General features: G+C 40.2%; 1 protein-coding gene across 1 annotated transcript; it reads right to left on the reverse strand.

Moving 5' to 3' along the window:
* Positions 1-2092: 2092 nt before the first annotated feature.
* GABRA6 (gamma-aminobutyric acid type A receptor subunit alpha6) lies at positions 2093-16846 on the reverse strand. The gene is made up of 9 exons (XM_006194949.3): positions 16749-16846; positions 16430-16548; positions 15755-15822; positions 13587-13807; positions 13419-13501; positions 12967-13110; positions 12429-12581; positions 10903-11162; positions 2093-2368 (listed from the first exon to the last, which is right to left on the reverse strand). The coding sequence occupies exons 1-9, from the start codon at positions 16784-16786 to the stop codon at positions 2093-2095; spliced, it is 1362 nt and encodes a 453-aa protein (XP_006195011.1). The 5' UTR covers positions 16787-16846.
* Between the last annotated feature and the right edge of the window lie 2634 nt (positions 16847-19480).

The raw sequence follows: 19480 nt of genomic DNA on the forward strand, positions 1-19480 counted from the left end.
GTGAGAGAGTTCTGGAGGGGGTCACAGAATAGACCCCATCGCACAGTTGCGGTTAAGTGAGCACGCTGTGGATTCACGCCGCCTGGGTCTGACTCTCAGCTATAGCCCTTGAGCGCCGCTTGATTTTGGACAGAATGATTCATCTTCACTGTGCCTTGTTCCCTATCTTTAAATGGAGATAATAGGAGTATAGACTTTACAGGTTTGTGAAGATTAAATGTCAAGTCGGACGTAGTATGGTTAACACCCACCTAGCATTTAATGTCCTCTCAAAAACAAGAGCAAGCCTCGTCTAATGACTTAATTTAGACAGAACGGTAATGAAACAAACACAAGCTGTTCGAAATGGAAGGAGGGTGTCTATTCCACTCCCCTGATCCTACAGATGAGACAGGAATTATGTCTCCCAGAGACTAAGAGATTTGGTCATGGAGCGAATAAACAGGGCATTTGGATGGAGTTGTCAGCCTCCCACCCTTAGTAGAGGGCTATTGCAATTAAACTCTAATTTGTTTGGCCACAGAATTTTTTGTATTTTCCTGGATAAAGGCAAGGGTAGTAATTCTAGAATCTTTCTTTCTGGGTTCAGAGCTCTGGATGACCGCAATGATATTTATGACCCAGCTACAGCTAATGAGGGCGTTATCGATCTCCACAAATTCCACCACATGCTTTCTCCTGCTCCTAGTTCCCGGTTCCCTAACACCTTTCTGTGTGGGAGAAACATGGGTAGAGTTAGTATCAGGAAGAGCTGGAATAGTAGAAGGGGAGAAAAATATCGCATCATTTTTTTTTTTTCAGCTTGATTGAGGTACAACTGATAAATCAAATTGCAAGATATGAAAAGTATACAATGGGATGATTTAAAATAAGTATACCATGTGAATGACTTCCTTCATTGAGTTAGTTAACATACCCATCGTCTCACATGTTTACCTTTTTTTTTTTTGGTGAAAACATTTAATTTCTACTCTCTTAGCAAATTTCAACCATACAATCCAGTGGTATCAACTCTAGGCACCAAGTTATACATTAGATCCTCCGATCTCATTCATCTTGTAACAGAAAGCATGCTGAGTGAGCAGGAAGGAGGTGAAAAGCTGACTGTTTTCATACAAACGCAAGTCTTTCTGTAGAACTAGGTGACCAAACCTGGCTGTCCCGTACCTACTACCTCTCAGAATTCCCAGGGCCACTAACATCGGGGTACAGGACACCACTTCATTTCCCCGCACCTCAGGCAACTCTTCACAGCTTTACGAAACAGACCCGAGAACCATGTTTATTGATGTTTTATTTATTGATCTACTTAGAAAGGTGGAGAATATGAAACACACATTTATATTCATAGTCACATACACAGTCATCATATACAAGGCTTCTACAACCTCAAGGAATTAGGATGAGTGTATTATTTTAAAAGGAGAGCTTAATGAGATAAAACAACACCGTGTGGCAGTCCAACCAGCGCTATGTACAAATGCATACATGATTTATGATCCCTGTGTAATTCACACGTGTGCAAACACTGTGCTTCGTTGAGGTATAATAGCACAGTGGGGTTAAAGACAAATAGCTAAGCTCAATACGGGCTTTACAACGCCACTGAAAGCCGTTGTACTAGCATAAAGGCCTCCGACATGCTGGTATTAACCTACTGATAAATATTTAGACTATTTATATCTTGTTCTCATGAGAACTAAGCCAAAATAAACATATTTTAAGGCAACCTTTGGAAGAGTAGCATTTCTTATTTTATCTGCTCTGTGGTAAATGCTACTCACAGTAACAATTGAAATGTTGACCAAGGAAGGACAGAGACGGGCACATTCTTCCTGAATCCGTTTTATCCTTTTATAAAATTTCCTCGAACGTCCAGAAAAAAGTCCTATTTTTTCGGCAACCTTCAACTTCTACTCTTGAGGAATAACATTATTACTTTTTTTTGCCCATCCAAGCTTACTCAAAGCTATGAGTTAGAGATTTTCAATTTTGGTTTCATGTTCAGAAAAGCATCTGTACACGTCTCAATGCTACTTTGAAAAATTCAGAAAATGAGAACCGAGAGGATACAGGTTACTGTGGTTGCAAGCTACTCGACACTGCTGCTCACTTCCATCGGGTCTCTGGAAAGATACACTATCCAGTACACAAGGTTGAATCCTGCAAACGCAACAGGGAAGAGGATCCGAGAGTACTGGTCTATTTTACTGGTACCTCCAAAGGCTGGAGAGAGGGGTGGGGGTGTGACAGGTGTGGACTGTAAGATGGGCGCTCTTGTGAGGACTTTGCTGGCCTCGGAAGATGGGACTATTGGCAGGGTCAGAGAGGTGATTCTTTTCTTCAAATGATACTTGGAATCAGGATGCTGTGGAGAAAAAAACACATTCAGCCTACATAAAAGAACCGGCATCACTTACTTAGTCACTCATTTTTTCATCATCGACAGACGCTTATGGACTACTTCCTATGTAAGTTAAAATATCAGCAAATTCTTCATAGTATTTGATGGTGCTACATTCCTAAGTGGTAAAACAAAATTTTTAATTGATTTGCTTCCATTACCACATCCTGTCATTCAGTACAACAGGGTTGATGCCAAGTATGTCCCATGTCCCAGAAACCGTGTTGAACATCGGTACCAGGTGATACTGAAGAAGACATCAACCAGGTTACAAGGGCTTATCCACTCCCCAGCTACGCTCTGTAAACCTATAGGGCAATGGATATAGACAATGAGAGGGGATTTCAATTTGGAATACGTGGACAGTTAGTCAGTGCAAGAAAAAAACCAGCTTGGTTAAATGATGTCATTCTGCCTGGCACATTCCGAGCCTAATCTTGACACATTCATGCATTTGAACTGACTGAAGTGCCAACAGCAGCAAAAAAAAAAAAAAAAAAAAAAAAAAGAAAGAAAGAAAAGAAAGGTGCTCATGGACGTCAAAAGCCAGTGACAGAAAAATACCCTTATATTGAGTGGGATGATCGTTCATCCCTTGAAATGCAACTGCCTCTTGGTTCAGGAATTCCATATTGAGAGATTCCTGCTCTCCATTCAGAGATTCTCTGTTGGTCTCCCTCCTTCTGAAGTCACCAAAATATGATTCGTTTCCTAACCTCAGAATTGTTACATGTTCTCTTCCATCATTACATCTTTCTGTTCCACGGAAATCATAAGACAACCAATTCTAGTCTTGAAAGGGATGCTGACTGCATGAATGGACACATGAGAAGGCCAGGGTCCCAACGTAAGAAAGGTTTCACCAGGGTTGCACATTGAGCAATAAACATGCTGGTCAGTCTCAGTGCTCGTCGCATCCCAGCATTTTCTCGTCTTTAAGTTACTGAGCCTGCTTCAGAGACTCTACTCCTGTTGGCTTTGGACTCCTTTCATAATGTTGGAGACCGGGGTTGGGGGGGTGTGGCTTCCTCTGATTCTTATTCTTTCCTTGTCTCTCCCCTCTAATAACCACTCTCCTTGTGGCCAGCTTGTCCTTGCTGGGTCTCTGCCTTCAAACACTGGCTGTACATTAGCCCTGCTCTTGTAAAACTGCCTTGTTTCCTCCCTGGCAGCACAACCACCACTTTGCTGCCAGGCAGGGTGTGTGACTCACGTGGGCAGGCTCCCATGGCTTTAGACAGTGACCGCACGGCAATGGGAGGCAGCAGCCACCCTCCCTGGGCTGGCTGAGCTGCGGGAGCAGGGGGACCCGCCGGTGCCGTGACATTTGGACTGCGGGGAACAGCAACCCCAAGAACCTCGTCTCTCTGGACTCCCCTCCTGAATTTTGCTTTTGATTTGTCATGGACGTTGCTGGGGATCTAAATAATAATGCTCATTAGAGAGAGTTCAAGCCCAGTGTGCTTTTTAGGGGCCATGGTAAAATCTGCTTCTTTACAGACTGTGTAAAGTCTGATTTGACATCACCGTGGCCAATTTCCAGCCAGGAGTATGTTGATTTGTTATTTGTTGATCCAGGGTTGGGCTAGGCACTCGAGACAGAATTAAATAAATCATAGGTCTTAAAGGTAGAAAAGAATTTAAGATAGTAGAGTGCCCAGTCTACTGATCTTGGGTAGGACAGAAGTGACATTTTCTGTTAAAATAGCAGGTGACAACTGAGGACAACTGAGGACTGTGTGGACAGGATCAGAGTTGTGGTGTTTTGGTCTCAGTGCATGCTGCCTCTCTTAGAAAATAAACACAGTAATTGTCTGCCAAGAGCTTTCCATTATGTTTCTCAGACTCTGATTTGAATATTTATCTATCATACGTATTATTAAAATATTCTCTACCGGAAAGGGCAAAACGTGTCACTGTTTAATTCTTCAAAAAGAGCTCCCCTCCTCCCAGACACCTGGAACATTCAAGTATTTTACTCTAGCAAATTTTCTAAGGATCATAACAGAGCAGAAAGAAGGCAAGCCTTTAGAGCGGATTTGCTTCCTAAACCCGTCTTGATTTTTAATAGCATGCCTTGTCTGTCTGACACCTCTGTTTCTCTCTTTTTTAGGGAGAAAGAGGGCAGACATGAGTAAGTTCATGAGCTGAAAAAGTGATTGTGAAATATAATCGAGCATAAAAATGTAAGGCATTGTTTTATCTCCCCCTCCCTTTTGGAGATGTGAGGGGAAGTTGTCAATCTCTGGCCACCGTGTCACGAATGACTTTATGAGGATGGCCAAAATAACCCTTGTCTGGAATTAAGCAGCATCGTTCAAGACCAAACAGCCTGGAAAATTTATGCACAATGGCATTAGCTTGGAATGAAAGGTCCCTTACAGTTGGACTCCTCTTTTCCTCACCGATTTCCCCAGTCTCCATGGAGAGTTGCTTAAGAGTTAAGAGGGCAGCAGAGGAAGGAAGCCTTAGACTGCGATCGCACACACACTACTCACCTGCCCTACGCCTTAGACATGCCGTAGGCGTTCCCTTGGCGTCAAGTTACCATGTTTAAAGTTAGGGACAATGATCATTTCATCTCTGAGGTTTATTTTCTTTTCTTTAGGAGCTTGAGAAAGAAAATATGTCTTTCCTCTGTGCACTTTTCTGCCTCCTTAGCTGTGAGAACTCCTCGCTGTCATCACGCTCTGGCCTGTAACTATTATTTCTGTCGTGCTTTATCCCCTTTCCGGACATAAAACCTCCTTCATGGCACAGGGCGTGTTATTCTCATGTGTAAGTGCCCCACAGTGCCTAGCCAGTGCACAGAACACCGGCGATGCTTAATAGACAAACATTTGCTGAGTCAACAAATGGATGAACATCTAAACATTTCCCAAGATTTCTTAGTCAGGCAAAGAGAAGGGAACAAAAAGTTTTATGATTATTGTACATTACATGTTAGCACAATGTTTTATATTCCATTGTATTGGAGGTTACCATGTCTCAGTGCTTAGCCACGGCCAGCCCTACAGGTCACTTTGCACGCATTATTTTGCTTATTTCCAGAAAGAATCTATAATGTGATAATACTCTTTTCATTTTAGAGGTGAGCGAATGGAGGCTTAAGCAGAACGCTCACACAAGTAAGATGGGGCAGCACCTGAATTCAACCCTCTAACATGCCTAAAATCATACTCTTTTTTTGATTATTTATTTAGGGTTTTTTGGGGGGGGAGGTGGTAACTAGGTTTATTTATTTCTTTATTTTTAGAGGAGGCACTGGGGATTGAACCCAGGATCTTGTACATGCTAAGCATGTGCTCTACCATTTGAGCTATACCCTCCCCACAGGACCATACTCTTAATAAATATTTTCTCCCCATGAGACTTAGGGTTTAGGGCGTGGTTTCCCAACCACAAAACTGCAGACAGATGGATACTTTTTGTTGTGGGGGACTGCCCTGTCCCTCATGGGATGTTGAGTAGCTTCCCTGTCCTCTACCCACAAGGTGCCTGTAGCAAGCACCCTCCTCCTTGGAGTTTTGACAACCAGAAATATCTTTAGCAAATGTCCTCGGGGGGTGGGGGCGGAATTCACCCACCATGGAGAATCACAGGCTTAGAGTTACACTGTCTCATTGCCCCGTGGCGACTTCTGGGGTTGGTGTCTAGCAGGCAGCAAATACAATGTGCTCAAGAAAATGCAAGAGGGCTGGCTGACCCACCCACTGGTTGCTGAACTCCTGGATAATGGGGGGGTCGGCAGTCCAGGAGACTGGCCACCAATTTAGAAGAATCACACTGAATTTCTGAAATGAAAAGAAAGCCCATTGTGCAAGCCATTCAAGCTTCAGGTTGGCATCAGATCCCGCCTGCCCTACTGTAGCTCAGCAGCTTCAGCTGATGGTAAAATCGGCTTTTGTCAGAGTCCAGATGAGGGCTCAGCTTGGGGCCGTCACCGTTTTGAGTGGAGCACCTGTGGTTTTGCATTTTTCCAGGGCTCCCCTGCTGCTCAGTGCCATCCTGCTTTGGGTATTTTTAGAGCACTGCCTTGTTTTAAGTAACAGCATATTGCAAAGGTACTTTGAGTCAAACTGGACTTTATGACAATCAAGTATTTGGTATAGGGGTAAGGCATTTGGGAAGCAGTTAGAGCAATTTTGATACAACATTCAGTGAGTCTAATAAGTTAAAGAGGAGGAGGCAGTGCGTTACCTGGTAGGAGAGAGATTCTGACCAGGGATGCATTACTCAAGGGACACAGTGTCTTCTTTCAGAACCAGTGAACGGGGCACCAAAAATAAGGGAAAATATTTTTAAAAACATTTAGTATTTGACATTTTTAAGACTATTGTATTAAGCATTATGGAGAAAATGAACTCCATCAAATGTCCTTACATTTATTTTACAGCTGATAGAATTAGGAGTAGAGATAATTCCAGAATGTCTATGAGGAACAGCTTACTGGTAGCAGTCTGGTGGGTGAGTGGAGCTAGGGGTGTGTCTGAAAATCATACTGGAATATTTGGAGGGTGCAGAAAGGAGTACTGGATGAGGATTTGAGGGAAGATATAGAAAATGAGCTAGCTGCCTGCACCCGTCATCTACATCACCCCACCTTCTTTGTAAGTCACAGAGCAGTGCTCCCATGGGGAAGGGGCGTCATGACCTTTCTGGTGCTCAGAGTCTCTGATGGCCTTAATTTAACCATTCATTCTATGGCATAATGATAGTACTCAAAACAATCTTAGCAAGATTTGGAACTGGGGACGGAAATCGTTCCGTATTCTCTGCTTCGTACTTCTCTGCGTAGGTGGAGGGCAGCATAGTAATGGCCCAGCAGACATTCCGACCTTGAAAAGAGTCCAGAAAGGACCGTATGTCTTATTTCCGTCTCTGTGCCCAAGTTTCGAACAACTGACTTAGTGCTTCTAGGGCAGGGCCAGGCTTATCTTTCTGTTCTCAGCATAGGGATCACTTCCTCCCAAATCACCCCTCCAGACTGAGGTAGGCACCCCAGCAGGAAGCTTCTTCAGCCTACGATACATCTCTAACCACAGCCTTTATCACAACATGTTGTTTCGGCTTCTTGAATTTCCTTTCTTCCTGATGGACAAGAAGGTCCACGATGGAAGAGGCGCTACTGATGCCCTTTTCTAATGTATCCTCGGCGTTCTGTAAAGGGACTGGCACACACAAGCACTTAACAACTGCTTATGGTGCGATTAATTTGGTAAGGACACAGGTACTTAGTACACTGGTGTCAGGCGAGAAGAAAAAGAAATGGTGTAATCTGTGTGAAAGTAGTCATTGTCTCAGCTGATTAAACTTGGATCAATTTTGTTGGTAGATAATTTACCAAGAACATCACACCTCCTGTGGAAAAAAGAAGCCACAATGGATGTGTTGATGGGTAGAGGGACAAGGGATTCATTCTTAGAAACATAGTGATGACGACTTAGACCTTTAACATGACAAGGACACTAGCAAACCATCCCCAAAGAGATCAAGGTGTCAACTTGGCCTTATATACAAAATAAGTATACCCAAACACATAGTAAGTTCTGAAACTGAAATACTAGAATAACTGTAATGCCAAAATAGCATACCAGATAAAAACAGTATGCAAAGATACCATATAAGCAAGAATTGTGGACAATTTTTTTTCCCCTCAAAATCTAAAAATATGAAGTCTTCACTTTCAAACGCCTTAAAAAACAGAAAGATAATTAGCTGATAAAGCACCTTCTGAAACTTCAGTTTCAGTTGTCTCTTCAGGTTTGAGTACTAGTACTGAATTCCTTTGTCACTGTTAATATTAAATTTCAAGGTCAAATTCAAAGTGATCAAGTTTTCACAGTCATCCTAAATGTTTCCTGTGAAGAGCAATGTGCCCATGAAGTACACAACTTGGAATCACATGGAATATCCAGGCAGTTTTTTCATTTCAACGTCACCCTATTGGTTTGCTATTTCAATGTCCAACTTATTCAAATAATGCTATTTTGATTACAACTGAATAGGCATTTTTAAATGTCATGGTATTTGAAAGAAAAAACTGACCTCGCAATCATAATATACCATTGTGCTGTATAAATTCCAAGTGTGTAATTTATGTTTGTTCCTCTACATTATATAAGGCAAATGCCAACTTTTGACTTAAATAAATAAAAAGTACATGCTCTTTGTAAGCAGCTGTATTTCTGTTTTGGTACCTACAAGGTTTATATTGTTAGGTTTGGTTATTTTTGTTTTTATTTTAATTTTTACATTTTGACTTAGCCTTTCAGAAATAAAACTTCTTTTCACTGCCTTAAAATATTTTAAGCAAAGCCAGGTTTAGAAATACAAGTTTTGATAGGGAAAAAGTCAACTTGCAAGAAAAAAAGGACTTTGAGATGATTTAAATGCATTTTTAAAATCTAGCTTCCCAAAGGACCTACTCCTTATAGGTTCCTATTTTAGAACTGCAGAAGATAGTTTATGAAGACCTGAGATCTTAAATTCCATCTTATTAAAAATTATACCTTTAAAATAATAGTCTAAGGGAATGATAACTCTATACTTTCTCTAAGGATTTGAAATCATATTCTTCCCAGTCATATATATTTCAAAAGAGTCAAAGTAAGAAAGTTGCCCTTTCTTTTTGTCTCAATATCAGATCAATGACTATATTCAGAATCAGTGGAGTTGTTTTTCTCACCCTGTTCCTTTAGTGTTTTTACTGTATTTCTCAAATAAGAAGCTGTTAAACCTAATTCTAATAAGTAACAATTTTCTTCCATTCCAGATATATGCTAAGACAATATATGACCTTGGGACAATATATCAATGATGTATCTTTATAAATACAGATAGGTAGTAATGTAGTCACTTATTTTTACAAACAAAATAATGCTCAAAAATATTTGGAATTAATCTTTTCTGAAAAATATAATTTTCAAGCATTTGGAATTGAGCCTTCAGACGAACATATTTTTGTTATAAAATTTATATTTTTGTGACCTTTCAAAACATGCATAAATATTATGAAGAAAATAGCATTAAATCAAGAGAAGACCTTTGGGAATGACCTTACCTACATCCAGATGATTTATCCGGTGGTATGCACTCTTTTATATGTCAGTCTTTAAGAAAGTGTTGAGAGTGGGGAGGGCTTCATTCTCTGTAAAGTTGTAGACATTAGGAGTTCTGGAATCAATTCCTAGTTTTTCTACCAACTAGTGACTAATATTTTTCTTCTCTGAGACTCTGGTGTTGTTTTACTTATAAGTAGAGGTAATTAGACTGGATCATTGGATGGCAAACTTTTTTTTTTTTTTTAATGAGAGCTAATTAAAGGGAAAAAACCCTTTAAATTATATGTTGCCACTCATCCTGGGAATGACCTTATCCTTTAGAGAAAATGTGAATTTCAAACAAATTTCTTAGTTTATCAAAGAGAGAAATTTCAAAAAAAAAATTCTCTTTTAAAATCAGTAAATGTCTGAGTACCTGGAAAGTGAAACATACATAGCTTTATCATTTTTACCATAAAATTTAACTAAGAATTAACTGGGCTGCATGTGGTTTTGCAGTTCAGAAATGTTCATGAGAACTGATCAATTATAAAGAAATTTTCAGTTCAAAGTGTCTGCATTACTTGAGATTGCAGAGCAAAATTTTCCTCTTTGCAAGAGCTGTTTGACATTTGTATTGAAATTAAAGTGCATACTTGTCAATCAGTTCTATACATCATTAAAAAAAAAAGTACGTGCAATTTAATTGTGAGAATTTACTCATATGTGAAATTGAAATTTGAGGACACATTTATGACCCTTGGAATTATTAATGCTATCAATTATTTTTTATTCAAAAAACCTTTGGGGACCAAAGCTTAGCCACAGCCAATCTAAATCTAAATCTAAATCATAGCTATTTCTCACTGATTGTAAGCCTTTGAATGAAAACACTAAGATACATAGTAATATGTATATTATATACATATAATATGAATGCAAACATGAGAATGTTTTCATGTGAATCAAAAACTTGGCGTATGACTCAGAATTTATAGAACCTAGTTCACATCTTGCCCTCCTGCAATAAAGCAGCAAGCAGATTTCTAACAAAAATTGTCCGTAGGAGTCCCTGTTTGTTTCCTTCAGACTCTGAAGCCTCATTAGGAACTTTTTTTTAACTTTATTCTCCCTAGTCAGTGTATGTGAACCTGTTCAAAGGAAACATCTAAAGGCTGAGAATTTTCTCATCTCCTCTGAGCTCCTGGAATCTGCCAGCGCTAGTGAGAATGATGAAAGAGGGGTACGGAAAGTTTAGAGCCAAGATAAAGCAAGGATTGTTGCCTGGCGTTCTTCTGTGAAGTTGGAGAAGAAGTTGGTCTGAGAACCAAAGTTATGTAACGTGTGCCCCACTAATAGCACCTCTGGGCTCCCTCGTCGTTTGCGGTGACTAGTTGGGCTGCCTTTTCCCACGTGGGGGAGGGGGAGGGTAGCATTAGAAAAATAAACAATTACCAAGAGGATCTCGGCTTCCAAGGGTTCGGGGGCTTTTGCTATTGTCGCTGGAGGTGAGGCTGCAATCTGTGCCTTCCTTTCCACCTTCTGTGTCTGAAGATTGGTAAAGTAGTTGACAGCTGCAAACTCAATAAGGGCAGAGAAGACGAAGGCAAAGCAAACGGCTATGAACCAATCCATGGCGGTGGCGTAAGACACCTTTGGCAAGGAGTGCCGGGCACTGATGCTCAAAGTAGTCATGGTTAAAACAGTGGTGATCCCTGAAACGGAAAAGGATGAGAAAGGCAGCATTAGCGTTTGGAATCCAGTAACAGGATCCAATGCGAACGTGTTGGTGGAGAGGATTACGTGTCATTATTATTATTATTTTATTGTTTTTTAATTGTTTGCAATTATTATCATAAGTATTCACATTTTTTGTATCCTTTAATACTTAGGGTGGTAATGCGTACATTGTAGTTGCTCCAAATTTTTTTTGAATTGATTTAGTTTAACTATTACAAAATTTGTCTTGAATAATTCTAGTTGTTTACCTCTTGAGAAAACTTAGAGCAAATTATTATTACATAAGTAATACAACTTTGAACTTCTGATCAAATTTAATAGCTGATAAAATCTTTCATCATATTTAGTAAGATTATTGGGTATGAATAATAAATATAAAATTAGGTTTCTCTTTCTTTTTTTTATTTCTAGCTTGGTTTTAAGATAAAACATTTACTCATGAGAAAGTAACCTGACCACTCATCTGCCAGCAGTTTTCCTTCTTGGAGGATTTATATAATTCGTAGCTGGTCACCCTCATCATATAAATATTATTTTACAATTTGCAGAAAGAGATCTATTTGAATATGGTAAATTAAAAAGTCAAAATTCATCTTAGACTTCAATTAAACTCAGGTCATCCCTATGAACTACTAAATTTATAATCATGAAAACTCAGCAAAAATTATTTTGTGACAGATATTTTCTGTTGTGGCTCTTTTTCTTCCTTCATCTTGTTCCACCACACTAGTAGGGATTCTGTACATCACAAAAGGAGCTAAATATTTGGGTTGAACAGTGGGAAACTGGTGATATTTAACTAATTTTAGACCTATAAAAAATGGCACATTTTTATTGATTCAACCTAATAAAAGTCAGATATAAATTATATATTAGTGGATTCAATATCTTAGCCTTTATTTCCTTGGATGTCAGTTTTTATTTTTCGGCTTTTTTTTTTTAAGTTATGAAAAAGCAAATTGATATTAAAAAAAAAAAAAAAAAAAACACTCTCCTAAATAGGGCACATGAAAATCACAGGAAACCAGCCAGAATTCTTGCTGAGACCAATTTTTTGTCGATTCACCACACAACTTGCAATAAGATGAGGGTCATTTTACATGATCCATGTGTCTGAATGAGATAGGAGTTTATTTCCTTTGTGGATTGCAGAAGTGCCCCGATGTGAATATCCTCCTCAAATACACAAGCAGTGAGAACTGGAGGGTGACTGGAAGTGGAACCCAAAGAGTGAAGCCTACCGAAGACAGTTCTGGCCGGGACCGACTCCTTGTTAATCCAGAAAGACACTTGAGAAAGAATGACCGTCATGATGCAAGGAGTATATATCTGTATCATGAAGTAACCCATCTTCCTTTGCAAGTGGAAATAAACTGTCATTATTACGTATTCACCTGTCGGAGGACAGGTATATTAGTATTACTGCGGTTGACAGTGAGCAAAAAAGAATGCAGCTGGAAATAAAGCCTACAGATCTTTAAATTAACATGCGCTGGAAGGAAGCAAGCGGAGGCATTTGTCAATGTAAGACCAAGCTACCAGATCAGCAGGTTTTCTGTGAGGCTCTTTGTGTCATAGACATGCAAAACTATTCACTCCAAGGCTACACAAATCTTCATATGCACATGGTTGTAAAATCACTTTTAAAGAAAGCTAGTCATTACTCCAAAACAGCAAGCTTAGCTAAGGATGGCTAGTGCAGAGGGAAAAGAAATATTTTGGAAATGTGCACTGGAGTCACCTTGCAGGATTACATCCATGCATTGTTCAGATTCTTACCTGTGTTAGATTTAATTGTCTCACTGGATACTGTCTGTCCAACCAGATCATACTGAAGGAGGCTCGATGATTCTTCCGGGACCTCCACTGAGTACAGGGGGCCTTTTTTCCATGTATATATGATTTCACTTTTAGGGTAAGCATCTGAATTTTTGAAACAAATTAAACATACTAGTGAATCGGACTAGCTGTGGGGTTTTTTTTTTTTTTTTCCTTTCAAAGCCAAATCTTGTTCATACAAACATAAATTTTCTTTAATGTTTTTCTTTAATCTGAGTGACGAAAACCTCTATTTATAAGATTGATAGGCATGATTAAGTAAGTTAATTCCTGGAATCATACTGAGAATGTCATAGTAATATTTCTCTTTTAGTTTCCAGCGTCTGACTAAAACCAAATAATTACATACTTTGAATGCATTATTTGACTCTCAGAAGTTTTTTGTAACTTACAGCTCCCAAACTTGAGTGGACAAGCATGCCCGTCCATAGGAAAGTTAACCAGCCTCATGGGACAGTCGGCATTGATGGTGAGCCTAAGGGACATTGACATAGGCGGTTCCGAGTTAGTACAACAGACAAAGCACATGGACAGAGGAAGGAGAATTGGGGAAACCTCACCTCATGGTGTACAGAATGGTTCCATTCTGCATTATTCTGAAGAGCTTATTCGGGGTCGTCATATTGTGAGCAATTGACTTCTTGCCATTCCTGAAGAAAGTGTCAGGTGTCCAGATTTTACTGACCATCAAGTTGTTCAAACTCAGAATCTCAGCTGGCCCCCCAAACTTCAACCTCTCGTCGGTCCAAGTCTGGCGGAAGAAAACATCCATTGTATATTCCTAAGAGAAAAGAAGATATTCAGGCAGGCTGGGCAGAGAGTTTATTGAGAATAGTTTATTCACTAGTTTACATGCCCACCTACACCTTATGAAATAAAGCAACTTTTTATGATAAAATACCTGTCAGGAAGGCTATGACTTCAGGGAATTATTTTTCACAACCAAAGATTGTAATAGTATTACAAATGGTAGTGCTGTGTTGGGCAAACCTCCCTCCTCCAGCTTCAACCTCCTTCACATTCTTCCCCTTTGTCTATCAGTCATCCATCTCTTCATCTATTGACCGATCGATTTCTCCCTCCTTAATTAGAAGAAAAATACTGAAAGATCAAGTCTAGGTTTTGTGCTGGTCTTCCTACCATCAGTTAGTCTAACCATTCCCTTTAGCAACTCACCCGCCTTCAAAAGTATCTCCGAGCAACATGGTACCACTTAGTAAAGTCCCAAGGGCAGATAAACTTTACCTGACAAGCATGCTGTGTCTGCACGTTGTGATTATTTTATATTGTTCTCAGAGAACATTAAAGCAAATGTTACCATGATTACTCAACTAGAGCATCATTTAAATATGTGTAACCAAAATTATGAGTTTTAATTTGTGGCTTTTATGAAATAACATTCAAAGTCTTAAGAATTAAGCTAAGGGCCATTGCAAAAGTCAATGAAAAATAACAACTTGTAATGATGTTAAAATATTGCCAAGAATTGCTTTGCCTACTTTTTGTGCACCTTTAAGAGACTTATCACTGCAGGTGGCAATTATATTTTGAAAATGTGTTTTGACACACAATATATCCAAATAATAATGATCCAGGCAATAATAAGCCTCTGTTGTACAAACACACTTAAAAAAGAGACACATGCATAAAACAAAGTTCCAAGTGTCCCCAGATTCCAATGCTACAGTAGAATATGGTTGTGGTTATATTTATTCTTGGGGTGAGTCAGTACTCACATGAAAAATATGATAGTAAAATAATTGAGAATTCTGGAGAATGCTGACTCACCTTTCTCTCAAGTTTTAAGACATTTTTCTCTTAAATAAAGTCCTCCTCACTCTCTCCCCCTCTTCCTTGTTATTTTTTTCATACTTCTCTTTTTCTTCCCCCCCATTTTCTTACTCCTTCCCCCCCCCCTTTTTTATTCTTCCTTCTTTCCTTTCTCCTTATCTTGTCAACTCAAAAAGCAGAAGATGAAAAGGTCTCTGATAACTGTTTATCTAGAATTACATTCCCCTGGTACATTTAATGGTGCACCTCTTTAAAGAGTTATGCACTTCTCAGTTTTAGTCTTTATAATTTACTTTTGGGGGAAATACTATCGAAGACATATGAACGAATATCCTGATATACTTTGTTCTAGAAGATCGGTTCAGGTTTTCACTGTCACTTACTATAAATACACTCTTATGAATCCTACAACCATCTGTACCTGGAACAGAGTCCTCAGAACACCTGCTGGTCGATTTGCAAACATAAAAGTGGAATGCATTAGCCTTTCCAAAGGACCTCCTTCATGGTTTTAATAAAACATATGAAGGCTGATGTACTACAAAAAAGCAGTCATGTTTTAAGCTTAATAGAGATCTTCAATATACTTTTATATCTTTGTTGGGTTTTCTTTCTTCTACTCCAAAAATGTACTAGGACTTCCTAAAGATGGGGGAGATGTTCTCTTTGTTGAGTAGAATCCATGTATGGCATGTGGACAGAAGAGACGGTATCATCTTACAAGGTCCCTCAGGTTAACATTCAAGCACAGCCTTTAGTGAAATGCGAAGGAGATTAAGCCAGTCGTCTGCTCCCACTGGCCGTTCCTTCCCAGCACGAGCACGCAGAGTGCATCATGGACCCGGAGCCAAGCTTGGTGACATGGCCCGTTATCATTAGCTCTGGGGCTCAGCCTTCCCCCCCGGTAGGTAAAGTTACTCGCTCAGAGCTCACTCACCATCTCCACGTCCGACACGGGCCCAAAACTTGTCACGTAAATGTCTGTTTTGACCTCAGTGACGGCACCTGAAATCAGCCCAGAGGGATGGAGGCCGTTACCGCCAGTGAGGTTAAAGAGGAGGGAACTGAACATGCTACCGTTCTCAAAGCCCCTTCTCATGGCCAGAATCTGCAACTCATCCTAAAGTCATCCCAGGAGCAGGAGTCCTTTGGTTGTTCAACTTGAAAGACTCACACCAGTTGCCTTATTTTAAATTGATTCTGTTCAAATTGCAGAATTTAAGGAGTGGAAGAGAACTGCGTTAGTATTCTAATAAAAATTATAACAATACCTAACATATATAGTAGTTTGAGCAGGACAGGATGCTTTAAAAAGTGTCTGACATGGAGCATCTCATTTTATACTCACACACCCTCTGAGGCAAGCACTGTTCATACACCCTCGCTGCAGTGGAGAAGGCTGAGGCTTGGAGAGTTCAAATAACTGGCATACAAAGTCACCAGCTAACTGAGGAAGGGACCGAGACTGGATGGGAACACACACGTGGCCCCTCTCTGGGGCCCTGCCCCTCACCCCTCTGCTGTCCTTCTGAGGCCTCTGGGCCTTGGGGGCGGGGGCACTAAGAGGGAAGAAGAGTACAGATGTTGGATCTAGTAAGGATGCTGCTCTCACCTCCAAATCCCGGCCGCAGCCGATTGTCATAGCCTTCAAGCAGGTTGTCCAGGGTCCGGCTGATGTTTTCTGAGTAGAGTTTGCCCTCATCTTCAAGTTTCCCTAGGGCACTTGCCACCCTGTGAGTAGACAGGCAATGGTCCTCACTCCCGGCCTCAGAGAACACAGGCTGTCCATTGCATCCGTGACCACCCCACCATGGATACATGCCACACCACCCAGGCTTCTTCCACGATGTGGTAGAGAAGGCACCCAGTGAGTGTGCCCTCTCCCTTTCCTCCGAGCTCAAAGGAGAAATCAGAGAAAAGGTCTTACTCACCACAGAAGAATGTACAGCCAGGGCAGAGGCGATGCCATCCTGCAGGGCACTGAGATGCCAGTTCTCCCTCCTCCTGGTCTCTTCCTCCCAGCCAGCTCCCCTCTGCCAGTTACCTAGAGCAGTCTTCCAGACCCCTCATGTCCCTCCTTCTTGTCCGTGTCCAGCCAGTAATCCAGTAGACGAGAAGGTTGCCTGCTAAACTTTGCGGGTATCCCTTGCTCTCTTCGCCCTCCTATCCACTTTTTCACTTGGAACAAGGTGGTCTGGGGGCTGAGGGTACGTCCTGTTGGACACTCCACATCCTCTGACTGACTCAATTGGGAAGTGAGAGTCTGAAGGGACAGTGCATGGTCGGAGAGCAGTGACAGTAATCGAATAAGGCATTCGGGGAGATTAGAAGGGAGAAATCCACTGCTCGTTTTGGCATGGACTTAGCAGGGCCCCGTGAGGAAATCTGGAAGGCAGTGGCATCTTGCTGATTGAGGTTATGCTCCAATGGGCTCAGCGTTTATTATTTCTATGGTTCACAGAAGGATTTCTGCATGGCGCTCATGGCTGAAAAAGTCCAGCAATATTGGGACCCTCTTGGATTCTTGTTCTGATTTCATCAGCTTTATTCCATCGGATACACCTTTCCTCTTGATTTAGAAATTGGTCCTCATTCTTCATTGAAAGGCACTTAGACCACACCAGAACAACTCCTGACCACCTTGCTGTTGGATTAGTGGATTGAATTTTTTTTTTTTTCAAATCAAGTACTTGGCTGAACCTTCCTGTCAAAGGTGTGGCACCTCAAGCTAAGATATAAAGGAGCTCACTACCCTCTGCAGAAGCCCAGCCAGGTTCGTGAATGCTGCCTAGAAAAGACAATATCCGGAAACAGCTTGTTAAGGTTCCTTGCCCACGCAGAAATGCTGTAAGAACAAAGCATCCATAGACACGGTGAATGATGATGTCGCTGGCACGATTTTATTAGGTTTGCTGAAGGTCAAAAGCAAAATGTTTGAACCTAAGAAAAACAGCATCCTCCACCCAGCCTGGTAAGGGAAAGTTGGAGTAAAAGAAGTTTCTTAAAGCCTTAAAATTTTGGTCTTTAAAAATAATAAAGTTTTGTGACTATATATATATATATATATATATAGTTTATGACTATATATATATATATTTTTTTTTTTTTTAAATTCAGGACCATACAAATAAGAAGTAAATATGTCCTTCACCATCCTTCCTGCCAGAGCCACCCACCATCTACCTAGTTCGCAGTCTGTTTCTTCAGCATCTAAATTCTACGAAAGTGATGGTAACTTGAAGACACATAGCAGTCTTAAGAGTTATTTCTGAAGACATGACATAAATCATTTGAAGAGCGTTTCAAGAAATTAGCTATAACCAAAACAACAACAACAGAAACAGAAACAGGAAAAGTGTAAGATTTCTTACGAAACAGTGTTTTTAAGATTACGGAATCTCAGTTACATGGAATTTTCTAGCTGCTCATCGAAAAACCTGAATTCCCTCCAGCGTTCCTGGCAAGTGGTATTCAGCACCTGTTTCCTCACATTGTTTTTCTTGTGCTGAGTTGAAACCTGCACCCTGGTCTTTGTTCTCACTTTTGAAGCTGCACAAAATAATGTTTCTGGGAAAGACCACATAGCGGCCTGCTCAGACAGAGGTACCTATCATGTCCCCTCTAACTGAGGCTAAAAGCCCCTAAAATCTTTTTTTGTTCATCACAGAACCTGGTTTTCATATGTCTTCTTCTTCTTCTCACTCTGCTTTAAACTTAATCCAGCAAATCCCACAACATTTTTTCAATTCCCATTGACTGCACTAAAACCCTGAATATCTGATGCGATTCAATAATTCTCTGTTCATTTTTTGCTACAACTTATTTTTTATTCAGCGTAAGACTCCATATTTATTCCTGCAACTTTGTATCATTTTTTTCCTATCAGTATGTTTACTGTCCATCTCTGATTTGTATCATCTTTGAGCTTAGTGAGGTTTTTAGGATTGAATTTTTTTTCGTATGGAAAAAATGATCATGGGTGAGACTGTTTTATTTATATACATATTCATCTAGACTGGGCATGTTTTTCTCCTTAAAATTATTATTCAAAAAAGGAACAAATAATAGTTTTTACATTTGTCTCCAAAAAGAAGAGTAACATACTTGATTCTAATTTGTGAAGGGTTTTAATTAGTAATTTAGTTAAGGAGAAGGTGTATCTTTTCTACTCTCCATAGGGGGGAAAAAGTGCTAGATCTGGAAGGGAAATGAGGTATGTAATCTTAGTCATTTCACCTCTGCAGACCTCACGTTTAAACGAATGTGCTGGAACTGAGGTACTCAAGCTCTCTAATTCTGTGCATTCAATTTATATGTTGGTGTCCATACATCATGAAGTCACTGGTTCACATATCCCTGCTAGAGTTCACAGACGAGCTCTGGTAGCAGCATTGTTGATTTGATTGTAATTATTATTTTCCTGTGGAACTAGCCGTTAAAGAAAGAGCTCAAACGCATGACAATGGCTGTAGCTTTGAGACATGTATGGCCATTTAGGTAGCATTCTGACTACGCAGACCAGGCATTCAGGAGATCCCCTTATGTAGAGAATTACCTTCTTCTGACACATTAGAGAACACTTGTCTCACATCTGTCCATTTCACAGCTGTTTTTCCTAAATTAAAAAAAAAATCACCTTGGACAATCTCTTGCTTTGCCATTT

Source organism: Camelus ferus, chromosome 22, assembly GCF_009834535.1.
Source record: "Camelus ferus isolate YT-003-E chromosome 22, BCGSAC_Cfer_1.0, whole genome shotgun sequence".
In the NCBI taxonomy this organism is placed as follows: domain Eukaryota; kingdom Metazoa; phylum Chordata; class Mammalia; order Artiodactyla; family Camelidae; genus Camelus; species Camelus ferus.

Bases quoted from the DNA above. Each gene is read 5' to 3' on its own strand.
- GABRA6 (XM_006194949.3), bottom strand. From the start codon at position 16,786: ATGGCATCGCCTCTGCCCTGGCTGTACATTCTTCTGTG. The intron at 16,549-16,748 runs GTGAGTAAGACC...GTCTACTCACAG, and splicing joins TGGCTGTACATTCTTCTGTG to GGTGGCAAGTGCCCTAGGGA. The intron at 15,823-16,429 runs GTGAGAGCAGCA...GGCTGATTTCAG, and splicing joins GCTGCGGCCGGGATTTGGAG to GTGCCGTCACTGAGGTCAAA.